This window comes from Balaenoptera borealis (genome assembly GCF_965194805.1).
Source record: "Balaenoptera borealis genome assembly, chromosome: 4".
Lineage (NCBI taxonomy): Eukaryota > Metazoa > Chordata > Mammalia > Artiodactyla > Balaenopteridae > Balaenoptera > Balaenoptera borealis.
The window spans coordinates 78,156,054-78,183,321 of NC_138861.1; the positions used below are offsets into that span (position 1 = coordinate 78,156,054).

The 27,268-nt window shown below is 42.3% G+C and overlaps 1 protein-coding gene across 6 annotated transcripts in view; it reads right to left on the reverse strand.

Moving 5' to 3' along the window:
• Positions 1–27,268, reverse strand: part of SPATA18 (spermatogenesis associated 18) — a 41,418-nt gene that overhangs the window by 13,410 nt on the left and 740 nt on the right. For 2 of the 6 annotated variants that reach the window (XR_014244103.1, XM_082390674.1), the window contains exons 2-9: positions 13,569–13,674; positions 13,321–13,436; positions 11,791–11,903; positions 7,055–7,150; positions 4,918–5,157; positions 2,950–3,232; positions 1,292–1,450; positions 267–442 (exon numbers count right to left, since the gene is read on the reverse strand). Coding sequence is in view for 5 of the 6 variants with exons in the window: in XM_082390674.1 (XP_082246800.1) it covers positions 267–442; positions 1,292–1,450; positions 2,950–3,232; positions 4,918–5,157; positions 7,055–7,150; positions 11,791–11,903; positions 13,321–13,436; positions 13,569–13,674 (1,289 nt within the window). In the remaining variant the exon portion in view is untranslated. The remainder of the gene's footprint in view (positions 1–266; positions 443–1,291; positions 1,451–2,949; positions 3,233–4,917; positions 5,158–7,054; positions 7,151–11,790; positions 11,904–13,320; positions 13,437–13,568; positions 13,675–27,268) is intronic. The other 4 variants (XM_082390676.1, XM_082390675.1, XM_082390678.1 and 1 more) reach the window with 4 other exon arrangements.

Below are 27,268 nucleotides of genomic sequence, written 5' to 3' on the forward strand. Positions count from 1 at the left end.
CAGGTACTCATTAGTTCTCCCCAAGACCAATATGTTCAATGGAAATCATAACATCACCTCTGAAGCACATTTGACTGAGAAGGAAAATGACCCCAGAAGAGGGCCCTGCCCTGTAGTACAGAGAAGTATATGGCTGGGCCTGAAAATCAGGTAATGTCTGTTGATTTCCCCATCCAGAGTTCTTTTCCCTAAATTGTTCCCAGAGAATACAGACAAGATCATTTATTTATAAAGAATCCCTTAGCTTCTGCTCCTATGTCTCTTACTTGCAATCATTAAAAATTTCTCCATCGGCCCCAAATGCAATATCGAGGGGTGGGTCTAAAGTCTGCATTGCAAAGGCGATGCAACATATCTCATGGATGAAGTTACTAAGGAGGCAAAAGTCAACTTCAGGAGGGAATGAAATCTTGGGATTGACATTCATGGCTCGGATCACATCCTGAAAAACAAAAAGATGGCATCACCTTGTTACCAACCTGTGAAATACACACTGACAATCCTAAGGACGTTATGACTGATGGGAGGGTAAAAGAGCATGTGAGTTAAAACAAGGTAAACTAGAAGAGAAGTGCATGTGCTGAAAGGAGGAAGACTCATTAACAGAGAAGGAGGAAAGATGACAGAGGACAAATGATATACTAAAGGCCAAGAAAGTCTCCAAAAACAAAAAACTAAAGCAAAAACCCTTAGTAGCTTTCATTTATTATTTCCTTATTTTTCTATTCTGGGCAAGTTATATAATCGCCAATACAGGACTCTGACTTGTTCATAATCTATAATAATAACAATTATAATAGCTTGCTCTTATTGAGAGTTTACTCTGTGCCAACTCTTGTGCTAAGCAAATTACCTGCTTCCTTTCATTTAATCCTCTCACAAACTCTATAGGGTCATGACCACTGTTGCTCCCATTTTAAGATTAGAAAACTAAAGCACAGAGAGGTTAGGTAAATGTGCAAGGTCACACAGCTAGTAAGTGGCAGAACCAGGATGCAAATCCATAACTATCTTTCCCAAAATCATTGCTCCTAAGCACTATGGTATTCTATCTTCCAATCTTAAGAGCCTGTCTGAAGAATTGAACTAGAAAGCTCAAAATATTTTCCTCATAATATGTCTAAGAAAGAAAGAGCCAATAATGACTGGTTCTACAAAATACATTGGATGCTCATTCCAGCTCTTCCATTACATAGATGCGATGCTAAGCTGGATGGATTTCTGAGTTATTAGTATTCATTACAAACAGCGGCAGCAGCAAACCAGTCCCAATAAAAGACCCAACACTTACATTAACACTGCTTTGGGAATCATATAGATCAAGATGACAAATGATATAATCCAAAACAGCATCCTCAAAGTCATTTGACCCTGCATAAGACGGTGTCAGCGATTTCCTCACACGGATCTTGAAGTGTCTGAATGCCACTTTAGCTACATGGAACGCCTCCTGCACATAAAAGTACAGCAAATTTATCTTGTGGGAGGAGGGAGGTAAAGAGGTCCAAAGCAAGGAATGAAGAAAGAATGCCCAACAAAAATTCAACATCATATTGGACTTCTGGTAACTAAACCCAGTGGTCAAAACTACTTTTAACCTGGGAGAAAATACATATCTAAATTGTGGAAAGTACATAAATACATATAAGACTATCCATATTCACTAATTTCAAGACAGTTGACCACTGTTCTGGTAATCCTGATTGCAAGAAGCAGGACAATGCAGGCATTCAAGGAAATAAAATCACCTGTGGTTACATAAATACTTGAAATATGCTAGTTGATGCTCTGATTCCACAGCAATATCATATTACTGGTCAAGAAATAAGAGAAAATTATCAATCTAGTGATCACGTCATACATAGACACATATCAAGCGTCTGACATGTTTCCTGGCATATATTAATTCAACAAATATTTATTAAATGCCTGTAATATAGCAGGCACGGGGAAAACTCAGTTATGCATGAAAGATATAGCCTCTACAATTACAGAACTTTAACCAACTCAGTACATGATTCTTAATTATATAAATTATATATAAGTTAAATAATTCTTAATGATATAAATTATTTTTTCTGTAAAAAGCCAGATAGTAAATATTTTAGGCTTTGCAGGTCACATAATTGTCTCTGTCACTTTTTTTTTTTTTACAACCCTTTAAAATGTAAAACCATTCTTATATGTTAGCTCTTGGGTGGTATTTCTCTTAGAATTACAGATCAGGGCCAGATACAGCCCAGGGGTCATAGTTTGCTGACTCCTGATATAAATGAATAAATATAGGATAAAGTCCGGTAGATTCTGATAATTCCACTCTCACACCAATATTTTGTTTTGTTTGTTAATATTTAGCTGCTCTCATTACAGACTCTTAGTATCTCCGTATGGTACCCACAGAATAAACACATTTGTTTTGGATTTTAAGATTATATATGAGCATTTTTTAATCTTGCCATACTCAAGTAGTTAGCAGTTCTAGTAACTACTTTAGTTAAATAAACAGAATAGTGAACAAAATCACAGCCTTTTGATTTTTCTAAGAAGGGAAGGTAACCTATCAAATGATAGCCCTTAGCAATAATATATCCATTGTGCGTACATATACCCATATTACAATAGAAGATCCAGTGCGAATCAGCTTGGATGGGTATATACCCATCTGAGATAGTCCTACATTTATGGATGCTTCAACAAATGTCTGTTCAAAATAGGTATTAACATGTATGAATAGTTATTGAGTGTGAAAAATAATTCATGGCAAATATCTGTAATGGAAGGAAGGCAGGGGGGGAGGGAGGGAGGAGACAGATGGAAACCCACCCTCCTTCAGTGACCTCAGGCCCTACCAGTCTTTTTTCAGCCGTCCTGTTCAGTTGACCCAAGCACTGCCTGGCCGCAGCGCCCTTGGACCGCGGAAGTGCAGCGGCGCGCGCGAGGCTCACGTACCACTGCCGCGATGTAGATGATCCGCTGCACCGTCTCGGCTTTGTCGATGCAGCGCCGCAGCAGGCATTGCGCATCCAGGCGGGTCTGGGAATAGGCGTCGCTGAACCGGGACAGCAGGGCGGCCTTGCGCGCCGCGCTGGACAGTTTGGCGCGACTCGGGGACGGGCTCCTGACCTTCGCGACCGCGGTGGAGGGGCTGGCGGACCGGCTGCGGCTGCGGTCGTGACTGCGGCTGCGGCCGTGGCTGCGAGGGTCAGGGCTCGGAGACCGGCTCCTGGCGGACCTGTTGGTGAGCAAGAATCAGGCATGGAAGCGCTCTGATTCCCTTCACTCTCTTGTTCCTAGACTCGGCTGCTTCTCTCCCCGTAAACCAGAAGCCATGGGAGCAGGGAGAGCAGCTCCCTATGAGAGGCACTGTGTCTCTATAAGGCCTCAAATAGGACCACAAACAAAAAACAATACTCTATACTTGCCTGGTGCATTAGAATTTATAAAACACTGTCACTCACTCAGCGCATCAATTTATCCTTCAAGCAGCCAGGTAAGGTCAGCATTGATCGTTGGCCCTTTTACAGATGAGGAAGTTGAGGCTCAGAAATGCTAAGAGGGCTGTCCTAGAGTAACACAGCTAGCAAGAGCTAGAGTTAAATAAAAAGTCCGATTTTCAGTATTTCTTACCCCAACCTTGGGCCACTAACACATCACTGAGCTTTCTGGTATAAAATGAGATGAACGCTGATTGAACAATGAGAAAGAAAATCTGTGTTCTCCTTCCATAGCAATGGAACCATTTGCAGTCATTTTCTCCTCTGCAGGTCCTCCATTTTCACCTACAAAATTTGTGCCCTATTTTGGGATGGTGGGGAGGTTATCAAGTGAGCTAATGCATGTGGAAGTAACTTGGTGAATCGAAAAGCATTGTATCAGTGAAACGTATATTGCTACCAAGTACAAAGTAAATGATCAGACTAGCTAGTCCAAAGGGAATGGGCCACCAAAAAGAGAAGTTTTGTAGAAGGAACTGTGGGGCAAAAGGTAGTACAAAGCAGACTCTCTGAAGGTGGAAAGGGGACAAAAAAGCCCTCATTTATAGTGTTTGCCAGTTTCCATGGTGCAACAAATACTCTCACCATAGCCAATTTCAAACTATCGATGTGACGTCACTGAACCCAGAGTTAGGTAGAAATGCACAGAATCCGTTCCCAGAGCTAGTACAAGCTGGCACTCGCACAACACTGATGGAGTGATTCCCCAAAATGAAAGCCTAAGGTGACATTTAGGGGAATGGAGAACAGGGTTAGGGGTGGCTTTGATAGCCTGAATCTGGGTACACTGTGGGGCTGGGGGGGAAGAGGGGAAGTGTTAGAAAGAACAAGGAAAATGCAGAAACTCCTAAGAGAGAAATACTCTACTTTGTCCTCACTTAACACTGTCTGAATGACCTGTCTTAATGTTCTGTCCATCAGTAGAAGGGAATTTCACATTCCCTTACCTACTCATTCCATCAAACAAAGTGAGATGTAAAAAGGCAATACCCTCTAGTAAAATGACAGTTGGTCATCCTGGCGAGAGAACTCGTAGAACTCAGAGAACAGGATCCTTCCCCTATCATGGAACAGTCTTTCAACATGGGTACCGCCTTTTGCATTATAGGCACTCAAATCTGGTATCAAGACAAAGAACCTTCCTTTTGCACGCCTTAGTTTCATTCCTTAAGCTTCAATGTCAGTCCGAAATTAATTAGTGCCCAAGTATTGTCAGTCCACGAGGTATTTTCTCTATGGAAGCGTGAAGTTAGAGAAAACAATCCCTCTACAATTCAAAGTTTTCCATATTATTGGGGTTCGCACTCAGGATGTCACTTTATTTTTCTTTTTTCTTTTTCTTTTTTCCTTTTCCAAGCCAGGCTTTTATCACTAACTCAACAAAAGGAGCTTAAATGAAAAGATCTGTGAGACTTTGTCAGACCTTCCTTGGAGTACAGATTTTTCAGTGGACAGAACAGCTATCTCGTCCTTCAGCGTTCGGAGCTGCTTCTCATAATCGCGTATCGCTTCTGCCTTCCACTGGTCTACGCTCCACCCGTCCGCGCCCATCTGCTCCGAGCCCCACAGCTCCTCTCTCCTACGCTCGGAGCCCCGCTTCTCTGAGCTCCTATGCTCTGAGTGTCTGTGGCGAGATTCCTCCTGGGCTTGAAGAGATTTAAGCCTGAACAGAAAAAAAAGTTTGAAAGAAAAGAGAGAAAGGGAGGGATGGAGGAAAGGTAATAAACAGCAATTGGCCTACTTAAGGAGGCTGCTCTATTTAGTGTGCTGCTATTGCCCTGGGAAACTCAGATGGAAATACATAGGATCAAACACAAATTAACAAAGAGCAGAATTGCCAGGGTCAGGGTGCCACTTCATGTCTGCAGCTTGCATGAGAAAAGGCTCCTGAAGAAAAGATAGGCATGCAAATCCTCTAGCCAAAGCAGAGTGGGCAGAGTTATGAAGTCTTTGCAGAAGCAAAGCAGAGACATACTATTCTACGTTGGACGGCTTCACTGCACAAAACTCTGGAAGCCTGTGACCTCCAAAACCTAGTCCAGAAGCTGGTCAAAGATATAATCTATTCTCACTAGCTCTTCTATTCTCTGAACAGATGGAATGTGGGGGGAAACTGCAGTGGAAATTGAATACCATCCACAACACTAAGCAGAAGTGTGGACCTATGAAAATAATGGACTACTATGGAAAAGAGTAAAGCTTTAGAAATAAAACTGGCATCCTCATTAATACAAAGAGGTATGACCATCATACAAGGGAGCAAAAGCCGTAAGAAGAGAACATGCTGTGATGAAAATAACAGTGATGTAAGAAGAAAAGGGAAGGGGTAAGATTAAGAAGGATGTAGAGGGCTTCCCTGGTGGCACAGTGGTTGAGAATCTGCCTGCCAATGCAGGGGACACGGGCTCGAGCCCTGGTCTGGGAAGATCCCACGTGTCGCGGAGCAGCTGGGCCCGTGAGCCACAACTACTGAGCCTGCGCATCTGGAGCCTGTGTTCCGCAACAAGAGAGGCCGCGACAGTGAGAGGCCCGCGCACCGCGATGAAGAGTGGCCCCCACTTGCCACAACTAGAGAAAGCCCTTGCACAGAAACGAAGACCCAACACAGCCAAAAATAAAAATAATAAATAAATTAAAAAAAAAAAAAGAAGGATGTAGAAAAACTAAAAATGCAATAGCAGAATTAAAAGCTGCCCTGGAAACAGTAAAGAACAGAATTGCTGAGGAATTGTGCTGAAGGAATTGCTGAGTAATATGATCAAAGAATTTGAGAAGCTGTATCAACTAGGAAATGAGATTAGTGCTCCAAGCTAAAATTTATGGATGTTCCTGAAGAAATCAGAACAATTGGAACATGTATGAAGGCAATAGAAAGGTGTGTATGTATATATATATATATACATATATATATATATATATTTTTTTTTTTTTTTTTTTTTAACTGCAACTCCCATTTGCTCTTTTTGGGGGGAAAAAAAATCAAAGTTAAGATTGAAAAAAGTGTGCCCTTAAAGGATCAGTGTTTATTTTCCCCTTCTAGAAATTTATCTTTAGAGGATAATCTGAAATTTAAACTAAGATTTGCCACAAAAAAATATTTCTAATGCTGAAAATTGGCATCAAAGTAAATATTCTATGTTAAGGAAATACCCAAATGAGGAAATATGATGTACCTATTTAAGACTAAGCTCTGCTTTATTTTTTCTTAGTACTAGAGAAAAATGTTAAATGAAACAATGGAGTCCACAATTGTATACTTACATTTTGTTGTCTTAACTTTATTTTTAATGTACTAATTGGAAGAAATAGCAAATGGTGACAGTAACTGGCTCTGGAATTATGAGGGCTAAGGTTCCTTTCTACTATGTTGTACTTTGAAGATTTTCTATAGTAGATAAGTATTGTTTTGTAGTAAGAAAAATATATAAACCATTAATAAAAACATTGCTGCCTTTCCTCTTTATGGACAGATTCTTTCATATTGTAATGGAGCACCAAAAAAAGCTAAATTCAAAGGTTAATCAGCAGCCTGCAATAATCCTGTCATTATTTTTTCTTACTGCTTTCTTAGCTGATTTATTTCCTCCTCTGCAGTCAGAAGGGATATGGCTGATCTGTTCTTGGGTTCTTCAAGAGTCTTTTCAGTTTCAGCCATACTGTAAGAGAAATCAGTAACTAAAGACAGATTTCCCAAAATTGGCAGACTTTCTAAATCAAGGCATAGGTTCTCTTGGGAACTTTTGCCATATGATATAAATTCAATATAAACAACATCAAATTATAAGACATCTGCATTCAATTAGATGATATTACAAATATTATGGCACACTAGTATGCAAAAACATGCTAGCACCTTTCCTCGATGTCAAACACAAAGAAATTACAGAGCTACTACCTCTAAAAGACTATGTAATAATTACTGGTATTAGAATGTAAAAGACAAACTTGTTCAGTTTCTCCTTCTCATCCTCCTAATTCATCTGCTCTAATTCAACGAATCCCCAGGTTGCCTCTCTCTATAAAATCTCCATTTTTCTGTAATATATTAATACCTATTCTTATTACTTTGCACTGTAGAGCTGCATTTGACTTAATTTTCCCAGATTTACTAAATATAGAAAAATTATTTGCCCACCTATAAAAAAGTCCTCCACTATTACACTCGACTACCAAGTACTTCGTGTCTTCCTGCCTCTGACTTCCACCACTAAATGAGCACAGTTTTTCTGAGTTTTCAACCTAGCTTAGCCCTTGTTAGTTTCAAGGACTCTCCTCGTTGTAGACAAATCATAATAAATCATACTATTTCTTTAGGAAGTGAGAATGTGATGGATGCCATTGGATGAAGACCAATGGTTCTCAATGAGGTTGTCCTAGTACAGTGAGAGGCTGTGGATTGGCAAAGGTTTTTGGACTTCTCTGACCTTGCATCCCTGGAACACCCAGTATTTTTCATCATAGTAGTTCTGAAGCTAAGAGATTGCAACTGCTATCCAAACTCACACCAGTCTTCCTCCCTACACTTGGATGGAAGCATGGAAGGTCAAACACTGGCCTCCCCTATACAGTGAGGCAGACTGAGAAATAATGGGACAGCAGGATCCCTATCAAGTTCACACAGATCCGATGAGACAATGCAGGAGGTGGTGTGAGTTTCCCCAAATTCCATCTCATCCCCTTCTCCTCTAACAAACGCCCACTCATCCAATGAGTGCCTCTCCAAAGGCCACACCTGACTCTCAAGCAAAGCTTGTCTTCCCTTCTCCTGAGCCCCTCCAACACTTGTTCATATCTGTAATCTCATTACAAACACACTGTGAACTACTTGAAGGCAAAGATTTTATTTTATTCATCTCTTTATCCCCAGCTCCTAAAACAGTACCTGTCATATAGATTTTTTATAAAAACTGAAAAACTGAATGAATGAATTAATTAATTAATGAAATGTCTGAAGTCTAAAATAAAACCAGAGGAGCAATAACTTCACAATAGGGATACTGGCGATTGTAAGGAAATTGCTGTGATTTAATTTCAATGTGAATATGTTATAGATTTTTTAAAGTATATATGGGAAAATGAACATTTTTATCAAGAGAAAACTGTGGAAAATTAAAAGAAGAAAATAGACCAAGAAAGGAAGAAGAGTATGAACAGTAATCGGGTTTTTTTCTCTCAAGACATGGCATACATGTGTGAGCACATAAATATATACAAGAAAATATATATGCCAACTTGGCCCCCTTGGACGATATACAGAGAGAAGAAAGGAGATACCTTCATGTGACAAGCATTGTTTTAAGCAGGCTAACACATTTATTTTTTGTTATGGATTTATTCATTCATTGAGCAAGTTATTGAGAATTTACTATGTGCCAGGTACGATGCTAGATGCTGGAGATACAAGTGTCAGAATAGCGATACAGGACAGTAACACTTTGGAGCTTCCAGTCTAGTGGATCATAAATATTCAAACAAATTTTTCAAAGTTCCAACTTGCAATAAGTGCTATTCTTAGATGACTGTGAAAGAGAATTAGAAGAGAGGGAGAGGAAAGACCATTCAATGTATAGCGGTCACAGACTCTGAGAAAGTCACATTTAAGCTGAAACCTAAAGGACAAGAAAAAGCCAGCCATGCAAAGAGCCAGCAGAAGACTTCCATTTCTCTGAAAATGCACAGGCAAAGGCCTCGAGGTGAGGAAATAGACAGAAGACAAGGTGAGGGGAACTTGGCATGAGATGAGGGTGGAGCAGGAGGTAGGTTCAGATCACGCAGGGCTGGGAGAGCCCTGGGAAGGAATTTAGAATTTTTTTCTAAGTACGAAAAGAAGCAACTAACAGCTTTTAAGCCAGGGGGTAACTTGCTACAATAAAAGTATATCTATACTTGCTGTGTGGAAAATGAGTTGTAGTAGAGCAAGAATGGACCCAGGGAAGCCAGTTGGAAGGCAACTGGCTGAGGCAAAAGGTAACAGCGACTTGAATGAGGGCAGTGGTAGTAGAATAGAAAGGAACATGTGTGGGAGACGTTTAGGAGGTAGATTCCACTGGATGTTCTAATATATTGGATATAGGAAATGAGGACAGGTGAGATTTCTAACCAGAGTCCCAAAATAAAATCCAGCAGTCTTCCCTTGTCTAGGGCTCGTCAAACCTGAGCAGACCCGTCCCCATTCAGCACTCTGTTGGAATTTGCACCTTTGGAACCGAGTCACAGCTAAACTGGTCTCCACAGGGTTAGACATGGGAACCTCCTGGGGTGGGCCCCTCATTCCACATTAGGTAGCACCCTGGATTTAGAGACAGGTAGGCAGAGCAGTGGAGGAGAGAGCTGGCTACCGTAGAATGTGGGGAACAGCCTCCGTCATTTCTGATGCCTTAAAAAGTGGAACATGAACCACACGTGGGTTAAAAAACAAACCAAAACAAAAATAGGGAAAAGCACCTTCCTGTGTGCAACTTTCAAATGGGGGAGGGCAGTGTGTATACAGATAGGGAGAGTATACATACAAATGATAAAGCAGGGACTTCCCTGATGGCGCAGTGGTTAAGAATCTGCCTGCCGGTGCAGGGGAAACAGGTTCGAGCCCTGGTCCGGGAAGATCCCACATGCCGCGGAGCAACTAAGCCCATGCACCACAACTACTGAGCCCGTGCCCCACAACTACTGAAGCCCGCATGCCTAGAGCCCGTGCTCCTCAACAAGAGAAGCCACAGCAATGAAAAGCACGCACACCGCAACGAAGAGTAGCCCCCGCTTGCTGCAACTGGAGAAAGCCTGAATGCAGCAACGAAGACCCAACGCAGCCAAAAATAAATAAATTTAATTAATTTAAAAATGATAAAGTAAACGGGGCAAGGGGCATATGAAAGGGTATATGGATGTTCTTAGTACTATTCTTGCAAATTTTCTGTATTTGAAATTATTTCCAAATAAAAAGTTTTTTTAAAAAAAGCGTGCAGTCATAGTTTTTGGTCCACGATGCCCCTGATGGGTAACTACACAGCCATAGTGACAAGAGAGGCAGGTAGGAATTCCTGGCTCCTATGGATTCTGACTGAAGACAAGAATCAGCAAAGTTGCAAAGCTTTGCCTCACAACCAGAGGCAAATGGAGGCAGCAGCAGGGGCCAGCGAATGCCTGAGGAAACTTAACCAGATGAGCCGCAACTCAGCGCCCATCAGCACAAGACTCCAGTGCCCAGGTAGAACCAAGGCAGCAAGAACCCAGAGGGCAGTACAAGACCAAAAGCCCCTCTCCTCCATCACCAGGAGAGCACGGAAAGGAAAACTGTGTGAGAAAGGAAAAATGTCTGGAGTAAAATATGCCAAAATGTTAACAGGCATGAACTAACAGGTGATCTTCATCTTTATACTTTTATTTGTTATATGCATTTTGACAAAGGAAATGTGTTTTACTTTTATAATCAGGCAAAATTAAATCAATCGATAGAGATGTTTTCCTTAGAAGGAAATCTAATCAGAGAACAAGGCAGAATGCCATACCCTATTCCATCACAAGCCTTAACTAGTGACAAAAGAACCCCTTGCCGTCCTCTACATGTCAACCATGGAGCAATGCTGCGGTAGGAGAAACACCTTACCGATGGATTTTTATTAGATGTGTTAAAAGCAGTTGCATCACATTTGTCTATCTCCCTCAAGTACAACCCAAAGTTTGCAATTTTCTTTGCAGTGATTCTTTGAACTTGCTACCCTGGCTTTGCACACAGCATACATCTGAGATCTGTTACTGCCAGACATTGTTTAACTTTTTAAAAATACATTTTTATATCTAAAAGTTATTCCAAAATCTTGAATGGTTCTCAGTTAGGCGTGAATAACCCCTAACTGACAGATAGATGCAGGCTGCTTCATCTTACTTTTTCTCTCTTTCTCTTAATTTTTCTCTTTACCTGATCTTTCACTCTCTTTAACCCTTCCTCTTCTTCCTCTTTTCTTATTTTCCTCCCCAAAGTTAGATTTTCATGCAACAATCTTTCTATTTTATACATATGGACTGATAGTGGGCCTATGGAAAAGGAGGAGCCCCAGGAATGAAGCCAAGGGGACCAGGGTCTTAGGGATCATAATGTAATATAGGAATCCTGCCCCCAAATTCAAAGCCACTGCCTCCCAACTCATACACACACACACACACACACACACACACACATCATATGACTTATTTGCGAATGTCTACATTTTACATGAGCCAGTATTCTCCTTTCAAACTTAAAAATTAAGTTAAGAACAAGCAATTCTTTTTGGAAGCAAATAACTTGCATTCCTCTTACTCGTCTTGAACCTGGTTGAGTTGATGACGAGTTGCATTCAAATCAGCATCTAATTGTTGTATGTCCCGATCCCGAGCGCCAGACTCTTTATGTCCGTCCTTATCAAACGTGTCCTGGAATGGTACACAAATCAAAACAGAGTCTGAATACATGAAACCGCATGGGCAGATTGCAAAAACATTACCCTGGACAAAAGAAGTCAAGTACAAAAGGGCACGTAATGTATAGCTCCATCTTCATGAATTTCCCATGCAGGAAATTAATGGAGAATGATAAAACTCAGAAGAGTGGTTGCCCAGAGGGTGGAAGGAGGGGACTGGGAAGTGGCACAAGGGAATGCTCTGAAGTGATGGAAATGTTTTATATCTCGATAGTGGTGTGACTTACAAGAATATATCCATTTGTCAAAATTCACCAACCTATGGTTTTCACTACAGGTAAATGATTCCTCAGATTTTTAAAAAAGACAGTGAAATATCATCCTACATCTTTATACCCAAAATAACATCCACAGAGGGTAAAAATCTAAGAGGCATATGAAAATCCCCACATAAAAAAATTTGTTTAATAACAACCGATGTCTCCAGAGCCCTTACTACATGTAAGTTGTTTCGCAGGTTTATCACGTTTAACTCTCACAGTGACCCTGTTAAGTCAGCAAAAGCATTGTTTCCATATAACAGATGAGGAAACTGAGACCTACCAGGTTGGACAACCTACCCAGGACCATAGAAGATAGACTAGGATTCTGTCCAGTGATCTCTAAGCAGGAATCCTTTGGCCACTACCTCATAAGGCCCTCTTGCTTAGAACGGCCTGCTCTAAATGGTTCAGTTTTTGAAAGGAATTTATGTAAATCCATATAAACATTTAAAATCAAGGTTACAAATGTTTTGCCTATCCAGACATAGTGATACCAGCGCCTTAAGCAAAGTATGCATTCTCTTTCCAGTCTGGTCCTCAACTGTTAAAACACTGCCACTGTCGCATGGAAACCACCAATATCAACCACAAATAATGACACTCATGATCAGTCTACCAGAATTGAGTTTTCTTCTTATCTTGGAAGTTTCCAATTAGTTTTATTTTACTCTTTCAGAATACTGAGCTTTCCCCCATCTAATGATCTCTTTCTCTTCTGACCCCGCCCGGTGGTACCCTGTCGGGGTGGCTAACTTGTTGTTTAAAAGTTACTATTTAGTGCCTAGTGTGGGCCCAGCAATGTCCCAGATGCAGATCATCACCAGGACCTTTTCACAGCTGAGGAAGCAGGGGCTTATTGAGTTGCCTGAAGCCATACCACCAGTAAGTAGGCAAGGCTGAGATTTTAATGCCGATTTGTCTTAGGAGAAAGCTTAATCCATTATGCCACGTATTACTGTATATAGAAACTCACCTTTTCGACCCATGTCTCAATTCACTAACTAGAGTTGAGCCCCTCACTAGGTAAAAACCATATCTTACGTATGTTTGAGTCCCCAGAGCCTGATGAGGTGCTGAACACCTAGGAGGATCCTTTAGCATCCCTACCTGTAGAGAGGACACCTTGCTGTCGACAGGTTTTCCTAGGGAAGCGGCAGTAAAGGAGGCCTCCAGCCAAGGCAAAAGGCGCGATTTGATTGTTTCCACACCATCATAATGTCCTCCTAGAAGAATCCACAAATCAGGTCAGTGAGAGAAATCCAACCACACCAACCCAGTCAGAGAGCACAGAGAAGGGACAAAGAAAAGAAAGCAAAGACGGGAGACCCGGAGGGGGATGCATGGGCCATTCTCACCCTCTTGGGCTGCTGTAGTGAAGATCCCAAAGAGTTGTCTCTGCACTTCGGCGACTTGTTCAATGAGTTCGAGGCAATGATTTAGATTTTGATCACATGAGTTCATCTGCAACGCCAGAACAGTAGACATCAGTGCAATCTCCTTATTCTGGGACCCACTGCAGGTGGACAAGCACTTCACTTTACACAAGGGCCAGTGGCTCTGGTATGCTCCCAGGGCAGAGACTGCTGTGTGCTCACAAAACACACTTCCCTCTCCTCCTGGGCACCCACTAGACTGCTTTCCCCAGCTTCCCTAGCGGTCGGTGCAGCCATGCAAACCAGTTCCTGTTAGGGATGGGAAGCAATGTGATTGTCCTGAATGATTGTCTTCTTCCTGTCTCCCCCCATCTACTAGCCAAATGCAGAGGACCCAGCAGAGGACCTCAGGGGCATAAGGGATGGTGGAGCCACAGGATTTAGAAGGTTGCTAACTGAACACTTGAACTGAACTGTCACATCACTGAGAAAGTGGACACTGTTTGGTGGACATTAAGCCACTGAAACTTGGGGGTTGTTTTTATAGCAATAACCCTGACTCCCTATTCAATGGAACCCTGCAAAAACTTCTTTTAAAAGTAAATAGTCCTTTTGTAACACAACATAAATCACTGCCTCCTAATTTACCCACTTTACTGGTTCTTACCCTCTACCTAAGTTCAATACGTGCATAAAGGGCACTACTTGCTAACAATAAGAAGGTATTGCTGGTTTGAGGATACAATGGAGTATAAGACCAAAAAGATGGCCCAGGCCATATGGTGAGCCAGACAAGGTGGGGAGAAAGGAGAGTAGACAGTTACCCTGCAGTGGAATAAAGTCTTACTATAGGGATGAGCACAAAGTCTATTCAAGAGCCCATTGTCTTAGAAAGTCAGGGAAGGCTCCCAAGACAAAGTGAAATCTAGGTGAGAAGAAGTTAGGCAGACTTGGGGAAAGTCTGTCCCCAGAAAGAAGAAGCCAAGAGGTAGACCTCTCAGCTCTTTTTCTGCTTTTCTCATCTCCTTGGTGACCTTTCACCAATTCCTCGTTAGCCAAACCTCTTACTGATTCTAACTCCAAAGGAATGAACACAACTACAAGCAACAAATTGTGTGGGTGTAAAAATGCATAGATTTATGTGTGACCTCAAGCCATAATAAGGCACTAGCAGGGGGTACCTTCTGGGCACTACGAATCCCGAGACAGGAAGTGGGAGCTAGAAACTGGAATGAAGAGGAAAGTTTCAGATGACCTCTAGGTAAAAGTTTACAAGTAAAATGCAGATCTGTGTCAACAAGGGAAATGGTTCAGACAGGCAGTAAGCTCTTGTGGACAGAGGATATGCCTGGCCTGTTCACTGTTGCATTCCCAGCCCTGCATTCTGTTGTCTCTATATATTCAAACTCAATGTGTATTGGGCTGATGAATGAAAATGAGACGATTCACTCACTTTGGCTTTATTACATCCCCCCTAAGTGCCAGGCACTGTTAATGCTTTACATACGTAAACTCAGTTAACCGCACTATAGTACTCTAGGAGATTAAGAGGGCCTTTGTCATCATCCCCATTTTCATATGAGAAAACTGAGACCCAGAGAGGTTAAATAACATGGCCAAGGTTACTTTAGTAAAATGCCAGAACTGAGACCTGGTTTCAGAGCCCATGCTCTTAACTACTAAACTATAGTGACTTCTGGATCATGATTCGTGCCGGGAGGAGGAAGAGAAGGACTCGATGATGTGACAAAGTGTGAATGAGGAGGGCACTCAGGGAGGCCTCTCTGAGGACGAGACACTGGAGCTAAGTTCCGGTTGCAGAGCGGCAGAGAAAGAGCAGGCCGGGCTGTGGGAACAGCAAGGGCAAAGGCCCAATGGCAGGAAGGAGTCTGGCAAACTTGAACCAGAAGTAGGTACATGTGGCAGAGGACAGGTGGTCAGAGAGGTTGGCAGGACAGATCCTGGAGGGCCCAGGAGGCCTGGTAAGCAGTCCAGATGGAATGGACTCGTTGTAACTGAGAGGAAGCTGCTGGTTTACCTTCCATGCCTGGTTAACGGTACCTGGGGACTAGCTCTGTTGTAGCATTGATTTCTGTTGTGGCCATTTCTTCTTCTGTCTCATCTTTCTACCCCCTTCTCCTACCAAGACTAAGTTTTTTTGTTTGGGTTTGGTTTGGGTTGGGGTTCTTTGTTTTTTGTTTGGTCGCGCCTCACGGTTTGGGGGATCTTAGTTCCCCGACCAGGGATCGAACCTGGGCCCCCTGTAGTGGAAGTGCGGAATCCTAACCACTGGACCACCAGGGAATTTCCTGGTTTGGTTTTGACTATGAGTTTTTTTAAAGACTTTGTCTTTCTCATGTTTGTATCAATCATCACTAGTATCCATAGCAAATCGAAGGACCCAAAATATTTGATGAATGAGTGAGCAAGTGAGTGACTTAGCATAATATTGACATGATCAGAACATATGGAACCCACAGCCTGAACAGCTCTCTCCATTCCTTCCTCGTTGAATCAGCAGCTCCTTGTCCTTGCTGTTTTATTCCTGCATTTACCACAGTGAACTTCAGTTCCCCACTTACAGCCATTTGCCCTCTGGCTAGATCATGCCATGTGCTAAGTGGACAGAGAAGGGGCTTGGGAGTCAAGCAGACCTGAGTATCTCAGCTCTGCTACCTGCCACAGTTCTGTGTGATCCTGCACAGGTTATGTAACCTCTCCGATCCCATTTCCTATCCAGGAAAATGGGATAAAGCCTTGCAGAGTGTTAAGAGAATTAAATCAAAATAATGCACGTTCCACACCTTAAAGGCAAAAGATGTTCAACAGTTGGTACCTGCGAGGCACTACACAGAACTGAATGGAGCAATGAACTGAGTAATAGGGCAGACCATGGTTCAGATCTAGTTCTCCACTTACTAGCTTTTTCTCTTAGAAAGGATATTTTAAATATGAGCTTCCATTTACTTGTATTTAGAAGGTGGTTGATCTCACCAGCTAACTTAGGTGCAGAGTAGAGGAGGTATGTAATAATTAGCATTATTGTAATACTATTACTATATGTTCCCGTGCTATGCCCAATGCCTGATACAAAGTAGGGGCTCAATGTTTGTCAAATGAGTTTGTACACACGACTGAAATAACAGAAGAGAATATACCACATCAGACAGTTCCTGATCCCAAGACATGTCATAACATGCTGCTGTTTCTAACACAAAGCATTGCACAAGACACTCAACTTGCAATAGAGTCACAGTACTCCACCAAACAATTACTCCCACAAGATAAATAGAGCAAGGATATGAACTAATTATATTGTCTCCTAATTCCAAAGCTCATTCATTCATAAATCACTGAGTTCCTTTAATTTGTAAGCCTTGGGCTGGCAGCTCAGGAAACAAAACTACATGAAAAAATAAAAAGTTGCCTGCTGTCAATGAGCTCACCAGCTGGGGAAGCAGGATGGAGAATGGGAAACACACAGAGGATAAATAATTCCCTTAGTGTTTATTAAATGCTCTAGGAAGACAATGAGCTGTAGAGGGAGCAAAATACACTCTGGTGAGGGGTGAGGGTAAGAGGTTAGGACACTTCAAAACGAAAAACATCAGGTACCAAGGCAAGAAGCAGTAAGGCATACTATACAGGAGAAGGGAATGCAGGGTCCAGTGACCAGGTAATGAAGGACTTTATTTGCCACGTGAAGGGCTTTGGGCTTTATCCCATCACTGAAAAGTTTAATGGGGCAAGTGGAAGATTTGCTTTGATTTTACAAGAATTACTCTGGCAGGAACAGACCAGATAATTTGGATTAGAGAGCGAGTCCTGTGAGACGGTAGTAGCTGTCTGGCTGAGAGATGCTGAGAGCTGTGGCAATGACAAGGGTCCCCTAAGAGTCCTTCCCAGCCCCCAAATTACATCTGTATCAGGCAAGGTCCCACTGAGTCTAGCATTACCTGAGGAGGAAGTCAGGATGTTTGGAAACAGGTAAGAGGTATGAGAGGGAAGATACTGTTTTCAGACAGTTTAAAGGGTTTGAAGGAGCTTCAGATAGAGATGTCCAGTGAGAGTACATAACCATTACTGAGCACCTACTCTTTGCCAGCCAGGCACTGCGCTAAGAGCTTTAAATACATGTTTAAACATTTCATTTAGTCCTCAAAACAACCCTGCAAATTGGACACCATCCATCATCTCGAATTCACTAATGAGGAATACAAAGCTCTTAAGTAATTTGGAAGACATGGTGGTTCATCTGGAACCTAAACCCATCCTTGCAGCTTCTGGAACTGGAGCCGAGCTCTCTAACATGAGGCCTTACCAAAAGCCGTTGGAAAGTCATCTGGATCTCAGAAAAGAGGTGAGGGTTAGAGGTGCGGCTTTGGAAGCCTCCAGCAGAGGAAGAATGGAAGCCACGTGCACAGAGGGGAGAGTGGGGAGGGGGCTGAGGGCGGGGCAGAGGGCAATTTGACTGTTTCGGAAGTGGGCTGAGGAAGAGGGGCCAGTGAATGAAAAACAAAGCAAGAGTGGTAAGAAATAAGAGGACAGCCAGAAAGAAGGATGAAGAACGAGGAAGCCAAAGAAGATGGTTTATTCTCTGCTTCGCTCATGCGTTTATGTTCTCAACAAATCTTTATAGAGGAGGCTACGGTGTGCTCGGTGCTAGGGACCCAAGATAGTCTCGTGCCCCCAAGGAATTTATAGTCTCAGATAAACATGTAAATGAATGCAAAATCGAGTACTGCCTGCTATGATAAAGGTAGGTCCAGAATTCAGAGGTGAGGCTCAAAGGAGGAAGTGGTAAGAAGCCAGGAAGATCCAGGAAAGCCTTCACCCAAGGAGCCTTGTGGGCTCCCACTCTTAAAAATTCTAATTGCTCTAGTGTGGGATCTGGGCATTAGAAAGCTTAAAAAGCTTTCTAGATGATTTGTAGGTGTAACCAAGACCACAACATTAATGGGGAGTGATATTGATTTAGTGAGTCTCATCCAGCTCCCCCTAAAAAAATTAATGAAAAAGAAAACAGAGTACATCACAATTACTAAAGATAAGAATTTTTTTTTTTTAAAGCTATTCTAAATTTTTTTTTTAATTTATTTATTTATTTTATTTATGGCTGTGTTGGGTCTTCATTTCTCTGCGAGGGCTTTCTCCAGCTGTGGCAAGTGGGGGCCACTCCTCATCGCGGTGCGCGGGCCTCTCACCATCGTGGCCTCTCACCATCGTGGCCTCTCCCGTTGTGGAGCACAGGCTCCAGACGCGCAGGCTCAGCAATTGTGGCCCACGGGCCCAGTCGCTCCGCGGCACGCGGGATCCTCCCAGCCCAGGGCCCGAACCCGCGTCCCCCGCATTGGCAGGCAGACTCCCAACCACTGCGCCACCAGGGAAGCCCTCTAAAGATAAGAATTATTTACGAACCTTTACTTCAGTTATATAAGGGTGTATGTGTGCTATGTCATGATGTAAAATGCATTCATTTCTATGGGTAAGTTTTAAAAACACTGTCCCAGGGCATAGGGTTTTGCCTGCATTGAGAATCACTGGTATGGGGAATGAGGAGCCCCCCAAAACGATCCCCTGTACAGCTGTATAAAAATTGGATTGGAGAGGGGCATGGAGCAAGGCAGGAAATCAATAGGAATATGCCATGTTGCAGGTCTGGAAGTTAAACAAGTAAACTTCAAACTTATTCTAGTTGCTTCATGAAAATAGGAAAGCTAGAGGTAAGAGAAAGGAGTAGAACATTCCGGAATATAACCACCAGCATTATTAACATTTTTTTTTAAAGTGTTCTTTTGAAGCTACAAACCCCTGTGCAACAGAGATGGGCTACTAGCCTCCTTTTGTAACCGTGACGGCTATAAAAATACTGTGAGTTGTTAGGGACAGAATTCTCTGCACAGCAAGCAACTGCTATGCCAGTGCATCTTCTCCCTGCAGCTGTAGGCATTATTGCTATAAAGTTCACTTGAGATCTGCCTTAAATATATCCTAGAAGTTGGTTTTCCAACTGATTGGAGTTTGAATAAGAACAATAGCAGCTAAAGGGGAAAGGGAGGAGATACCTGAGACCTTTAAAAGGTGGAATCCTCAGGGCTTGATGAACCCATTGGTGAGGTGTGATGGGGAGGGAGGGCGCCCGGGCTTCTGAGTTGGGCCACAGGGGAGATTGTGATGCCGTTGCCTAACCAGAGGCCACAAGTGGAGAACCCGCAAGACTAGAGGGAGGGTAACTAGTCCCGTTTGGTTCATGTTGGGTCAGAGGATGTGGACATCCATGTAGAGCTGTCTGGAAGGCAGGTGGCCGGCCACTCAGGTCAGGAGCTCTGGAGAAAAGCCCAAGCTAGAGATAAATCTGGGAGTCGCCAGCATCTGGGAAGGAGCTAAAGCCATAAAATTGGATAAGTTGTGTCAATTGCTGCAGAGAAATCAAGGAGATAAGGACTGTGGAGAAAAAAAAAAAGAGATTGGATGTGACTGACCATCAGGTGGCTTTCAGTGACCATCGTGAGAGCAGTTATGGCGGAATGATGCAGGGGCAGTGGTGCTTGGTGTTGTTCCAGATTATTCCAGGTTGAGGAACAAATGGGAGTTAAAGAGCAGAGGCAATGAAGACAGATTACTCTTTTAAGAAGTTTCATAGTGTGGGGAAGGAGAGCATGGGGACAGGGGCTTTGTTCCCATCCCTTCAGTGTCACCACTCTCTTACCCAAAGGTCCTAACCCACTGAGCCTAAGTGTTGCCTAATTGCCAAGGTCCTTCATAATGTGCCTCCCCACCACTTACACAGCCTTATTCCTCCAGCAACCCTCTCCAATCCAGCCACCATCCTGCTTTGCCATTGTACATGTGACCTGTGCACCAGGTTGACCACCATTCCTTTGATCCCTTTCACTTCCTTTACTTCTGAGCAATCTTGACCTTATTAACATTTCTTCTCATGAGAACCTGATCATCCCAGCCTCTATCAATGGTTCTCTCACACCCACTATTCTATTCCTAACTCGAATCACCTCCACAACATGAAAAAGAGAGAGGATGTTTCACCCCAAAATAATAAAATTTATCACTAAATATGTTTAATCAACTTGCCAACTTCAGTTTGAAAAGCTATTCAAATCTATCAATTTTAGTACAAAACACAGTTATTTCCACTTTGAGAAATTTTCATCTCATATACACAAAATATGCTTCATCTATATTAGATAAGAATTAAATTGTGCCAAAGGGTTCATCACAATATTCCTTTAAACTATGAATGCTACTACAACATTAAATGATTTGCCTACATTTTAATTTTTTTAATACTTTTCTTTTTTTAAAAAAAACAAAACAAACCTCATTTTACATACAACAAGGATACCATCTCCAAACCTGCCAATTAGGGAATATGTAGATGAGCAAGGGAAAGAGATGATCAGTAGGAAGTAGGTGGAGTCTAGTCCGAGGGGCGGCATTTCGCAGGTCCTTGCGGCTGGCCCTGGAAAGTCACACATGGAAAGCAAAGCCCTAATTTTTACCTTCTTTCCCTGTTCCCCACCCCCGCTGTTCAGGGTATTTATTCTTGGGGGAGTGGGCAAGGGAAGGATGGCAGGAAACAGACATCCTTCAAGTGGAATGTCCTTATACCGTCCCTCCTTCTGTAGGAGATAAGAAAATGGACTTGACAAGCAAAAGACCTAGATTTAAATCCAAGTTCCACCCTTTCTAGTGGAGTGACCTTGGGCAAGCAAGCTGCCCTCCTGGGGTTTGGTTTTCTCATCAGTAAAATGCAGAAAATAAAGCCTGATATTTCATAGTTTCTTACAAAGTTTAAAGGCAATAATACATGAAGAGTGCTTTGAAGGCTTTCAAGGGCTCTTTAAATGCTGGTTATAGGGATGAAGAGGTACAAACTACTATGTATAAAATAAATAAGCTACAAGGATATATTGTACAACACAGGGAATATAGCCAATATTTTATAATTATAATGGAGTATAACCTCTAAAAATTGTGAATCACTATGTTGCACACCTGAAACTTATATAATATTGTACATCAATTATACCCCCCCAAAAATTTTTTTAATGAAGTACGCTACAAAGTAAAAACAAAAATTCTGGTTATAACAGGCTATACCCTCTTCTCTAGGGAAGTACGGTCCCATATGTGGGCAGTCTTTCAAGCAGCCCTATTCCAAAATCAACCATCTGTTCTACATCATGGCTGACCTTGCCGGCCACACACCACTGCCTCCACAACAAAGTTTTTAAACTGAAGTCCTGAATTTTAGATATAAGAAAAAGTAGGCTTATGTACACCCCAACGGTCTAGGAAAAGCTTCTGTTTAGACTTCTCCACGGGATTTTATTATCTTGACCCATAGTTAATATTCCTACTGGACTTTTTCATTACTTCTTCTCCTTAAACATTAAACAACAGTGAGTTTACATTAACCAGTTTGCCCAAGATGAAAATAAGAAAAGTCAAATGAAAAAGTTGATAGCCTCTCTGTTAAAAAGAAAATAATCTTCCTTAATCACTTGTCAATTTTTTTTGTAGCCATGGACCCATCATTAGTAACTATGGCAGAAGGGGTAGCACCAATTAAATATTCCACGTGCTTTTCCACATTTCTCAGGCTTCCTTACAATTAGATGGGAGCCACATAACTAATTCTGCCCACGGGACAATGAGTGCAGGGGACGTGTATAATGTACGAGCAGTGCAAGTTCTCCACTCTGTCTCTTACCCTGCAGAACCTTCGAGGTCCCGTAATGAGTGGTTGCTCCACCTGATGGAAGGCACCTGAATCTGAGCCAGTGACCGATGAGAGAGCTGCCATCAGGCTTTGCATGAATGGGAAATAAATCTAATTTTGTTGAGACACTAAAGTTTGACATTTATTCATTACTGGCTAGTAAAAAGATAAAGGTCCTGAAGAGAAGAAAAATGTTCTCTATAAATTTACTAATTAGAATGAATCCTCAAGAATGTAGAAGGGGAGGGGTAAAGGAGGGCAGGGAATCTGGTTGAAGACACCATAGCAACGACAACAACCTTGTGTACCAAGAAGCAGGCATACTTTGGCATAAAGGCAGCCTCTATTTCAACCACAAAGATTATTCTAAAACAAGCAGAGGAGACACCTCTTTAAGAGCTCTTTTTTATGTGCTGATATTTAATATACTGTTTTCACTTGTTAGTAGAGATTTCTATAGCACAAGAGGAGAGTAATGCAAGAGGAAGCATTATCAGCCCTCCCTACTATCCCCACTTATATATCAAATAATCAGAAGTGTCCAGAGTGTAGTGTCCTGGTGTCTATTATTTTACTTAAGAAATGTAATCGTGTCCTATCTTAGGGATGGGGTTATCAGTGGTATTAAACTCTTACCATTTCTCCATAGAGTACATTTTTAAAAGTAATAAATCTCAGAGAATCTGACCAAAGTTAACTTCTTGGTCCACAGGACTCTGAGTCTAAACAAAAGCATCTCAGAGGGAGGCGAGTTTCAGCCCAGAGTTGATCTTCTCCGGGTACTGCTAACATTATAAGGAGGTTAATCTCTCTTCTCATCTTGACATCTCTAGGGAGTAATTAGGTAATCAGAATCCATTTCTGCATGGGTGGTTATTCGACCCTTTGAAAGAATTAACCAATAAAACCATACAGATGTTGCTTGATAAATCGGAGGCATTTGGAGCCGCACACTCTTACATAAACCTTAAAGACCATCTTCAGAGTCTTTGACCTTGTTTACTAAACGTGCCAGAGTAGTTTACAAGGAGCTGATTTATATAATCTCTTGCCGAAAGTCTTGCTCAGCCCCGACCGTTCTCCCTAGGGTTTCCAATTTTCCCATCATAGAACAGCTAGAGCAACCTTTCCTGAACACAATACAAACATGTCTCCTCCCTGCGTAATGCTTTTAGTTTCTCCCCATTGCCCTTATGATAAAGTCCAAACTCCTTAACACACTACCCAAGGCCCCCCATCCTCTGGCCCCCAACACCCCACCTCCTCGGCCTCATGTCAGCTCCTTGCCTGGAAGCATTCACGGTCCCCCTAGATATGCTAGCTTTTTCATGCTCCCTGCTTCTTGCACACACTGTTTCCCCTATCCTTCAACCTCTTTTCCGGTTGGAAGTTCATCATTAAGATGCAGCTGACATTTCTATTCCCAGCACCTAGCACAGACACACACACATTGTAAACTCTGGGGAAAAAAAAAAACATTTTTTGAATGAATAAATGTACACTGCAAGAAGTGTGCAGTGTACAGTTATATAGAGTGTCTGACCCAAACCCTTTACACATACCAGAAGCTAAGTAACCTTTTGTTTTTCGGTTTTTTTTTTTTTTTTTTTGACCACACCGCGCTGCATGTGGGATCTTAGTTCCCTGACCAGGGATCTAACCCATGCCACCTGCATTGGAAGTGCAGAGTCTTAACCACTGGACCTGCCAGGGAAGTCCCAGTAACCATTTGTTGAATGAATTATTAAACGCTTAATAATTGGCTGAGTTCACGGTTAAACAAGAAGGAATTCTCTATAACCACAAAGGAGGAAAACCAACTCTGCGAGTTATGTGTTTACCCCAACCTGTCCCTCATCCTCCAGTGGAATCCAAGTTTTAAAGGTCAAGTAATGCAATAATTCAGCATCTCTTTAATAACTAAAAGAAAATGAGGTGGTGATGCTTGCTGTTATTTTTAGGATTTGTTTCTCACTGGAGGGGTTGAAAAATATTTCTTCTTGAAGCTTTTTAAGATAAATATAACTTTAAAAAAAAATCAAGTGCTTCCCTGGTGGCGCAGTGGTTGAGAATCTGCCTGCTAATGCAGGGGACACGGGTTCGAGCCCTGGTCTGGGAAGATCCCACGTGCCGCAGAGCAACTAGGCCCGTGAGCCACAACTACTGAGCCTGCGCGTCTGGAGCCTGTGCTCCGCAACAAGAGAGGCCGCGATAGTGAGAGGCCCGCGCACCGCGATGAAGAGTGGCCCCCGCTTGCCGCAACTAGAGAAAGCCCTCGCACAGAAACGAAGACCCAACACAGCCAAAAATAAATAAATAAATAATTTAAAAAAAAAAAAATCTAAATGTTGAAATCATCAAGATTTGTCAAAAAAAAAAAAAATCAAGCAAGAAGCAGTTTTGCCTAAGGCCCAGAAGATTGGTAGATGTTTTAAGATAAAAAACAAGTAAAATACAAAGGCTTTGGGGCAGAAAATTACATTTTTAAAGAACTTACTGTTTCGGCCAACATATCAAGGAAACAGGCTGTGCCTGAGATGGTGGTGATGCCCGGATGAAGGCAGAGGGGATGGGAATGGATGAAATATCGATGGATGAAAAGCTTTCCAGGCAGAGGGGAACAGTGAGTGTAAAATGCCCTGAAGCTGGAGCATGGCTGGTGTGTTCTAGAACAGCTCTGTCCAATACAGTCGCCACTGGCCATATGTGACTATTTGAATTTAATTAGACTTCAGTGAAGTTAAAAATTCAGTTCCTCAGTTTGCACTTGCCAGATTTCAAGTGCCCAATGGCCACCATATTGGACAGTGCAGATATAGGTATAGATATGGATATAGATATAGATACAGAACACGTCTGTCATCATGGAAAGTTCTGTTGGACAGCTTTGCTCTAAGGCTGCAAGTATTGCTGGAGTGGATGAGCAAGGGAGAGGGTAAGAGATGATGTCACAGAATTTAAAGGACCACAGTTGTATAGGAGCTTGATGGCCAGTGTAGGAACTCTTTTTCTGAGACAGGAAGTTTGGAGAGTTTTGCCAGAGGAGTAACTTGATCTGACTTGACATTTAGAAGAATCACTTTGGGTTATTTTTTTAATGATCCAAATAAAAGATGACCAAAGGTGGACAAGGGTGGCAGCAGCAGGGGTGGTGGAAAGTGGTCCGGTTCTGCACGAATTTACAACTGGTACCCACAGATTCTGCTGGTGAGGAGAAAGCAGAGTATGTCATGATAAAGACTATTAAGTGAGGAAAGAAGTTGGTGTTTGGGGCATGGGAGAGGCTAGGGTCAGTCTTAGACTGATTTGACTTTGAGATGACAATAGCACAACTGAAAATGTCCAACGTACAATTGGAGAAGAGAGAGCTCAGATGAGAATAGGACCTGAATATAGATGTGAGATGATCAGCATAGGAGTAAGAGATGAAGCAGGAACAGAGGTAGAAGAGAAGATTTCTAAAGTCTGGCCCTTGAAGAACAGTTACAAGAGGGGAGTGGGTGAGGCAAGGAGACAAATTATTAGAGCCTTAGAAGAATAGGGGTGTCGAGAGTCAAATGTGACAGAGACGCCAAAGAGTTGAAGACAAATGATGTTGCCCAGGGAATGGCCACAAAATTTGGAAAGCCACTGATCTCTTAGAGTGCAGTCTCTACTATTCGTGTGTGTGTGTGTGTGTGTGTGTGTGTGTTTTAGGGGGCGGGGTGGGACAGGTGAAGAACCTAGATTAAAATGGTTTCAGTGAGAACAGAGGAATGGGATGCACCAGTGTCAGTGAGAAGGGAAAGTGCAATAAACTTTGGCATTTCTCAGTACTTACAGGTATTTTCAAAGCAATCATTTAATTCGGTCCAGCCACTACTAGTATCATTTGTGTTAAATGTTGTCTAGTGACAAACTGAATACACTTTTTAATATTCCGAGTTAATTTAGACCACAAGCAAGAAAAACATTTTTTTTTGTAAGAGGGAGTTTTAAGAAGGGTGAATACATGTATAGGATTTGTTATTCTCAACCTTCTGAGACTAGGTAACAAGTAGCCACTTTTAAAGGTAGGTGGTGAGGGGAATCCAAGTCTTTGTGCTAGAGGTGAATTTTAGTTTTCTTGCAATCTTGGTGGAGAAGGAATAATCAGTGCTGGTTCTTTAAATGTGCACGAAGGGGGTAAACACTAGGAAGGAAGGCTAAGGAGAAAGCTGTAGCTATGCTTTGAGCTCCCCTCCTCCCAGGAGCCCTGGTTAGAGGGTGGATAGGAAAGCCCAGGGACTCATGACAGCAACCAGTTGCATTTTTCCTGGTAGAATTTCAGAAACAAGCTGATCTAGACTCAAAAATTTGAGATCTAAAAAGGAACTTTACTATCATCTAATTCTCCCATTTAGCAGGGGAGGTACTGAGACCCAGAGGTTAAATAAGTTGCCCCAAATGATTCAGCTAATTCTATGCAGAGCCAGACCTAGAAGCTAGGGGGACTGATTCCGCGTCCCTAGCTCATTCTGCCTCCCTGTTCTACTTGCTGTGTGAAAATAGGACTCCCCTTTTTAAGACAGACCAACCGAAGCAAAATTCAGCACTGGAGTTCTACTCTCTGGGTGGTGGAGATTAACTGGAGCTGGAGTCGGGGTGGGGATTAAGGAGATTTGAAGAACCCTTCTGGGTTTGATGAGAGAATATGGGCTTACAAATGCCTTGGCAACAGGCCTTCTGAAATCTGCCCTGGTGTTGAAACTGTGCCTTACTTGCCATGCTGACCAGCACACAAGTGAAACCCGCAACGTTAACAACTGCCCGTTTCACTGATTTCTGGGTACTAACTCCTGGGTGTATTTTTATAAAAATCCATTCTGATACAACCACAAGTTATCCCCAGAGTGGGAGACTTGAGGAAAGGCAAGAGGAGGGACGTAGTAAAACAAACAAAAAAAAAAAAATTCGAGTC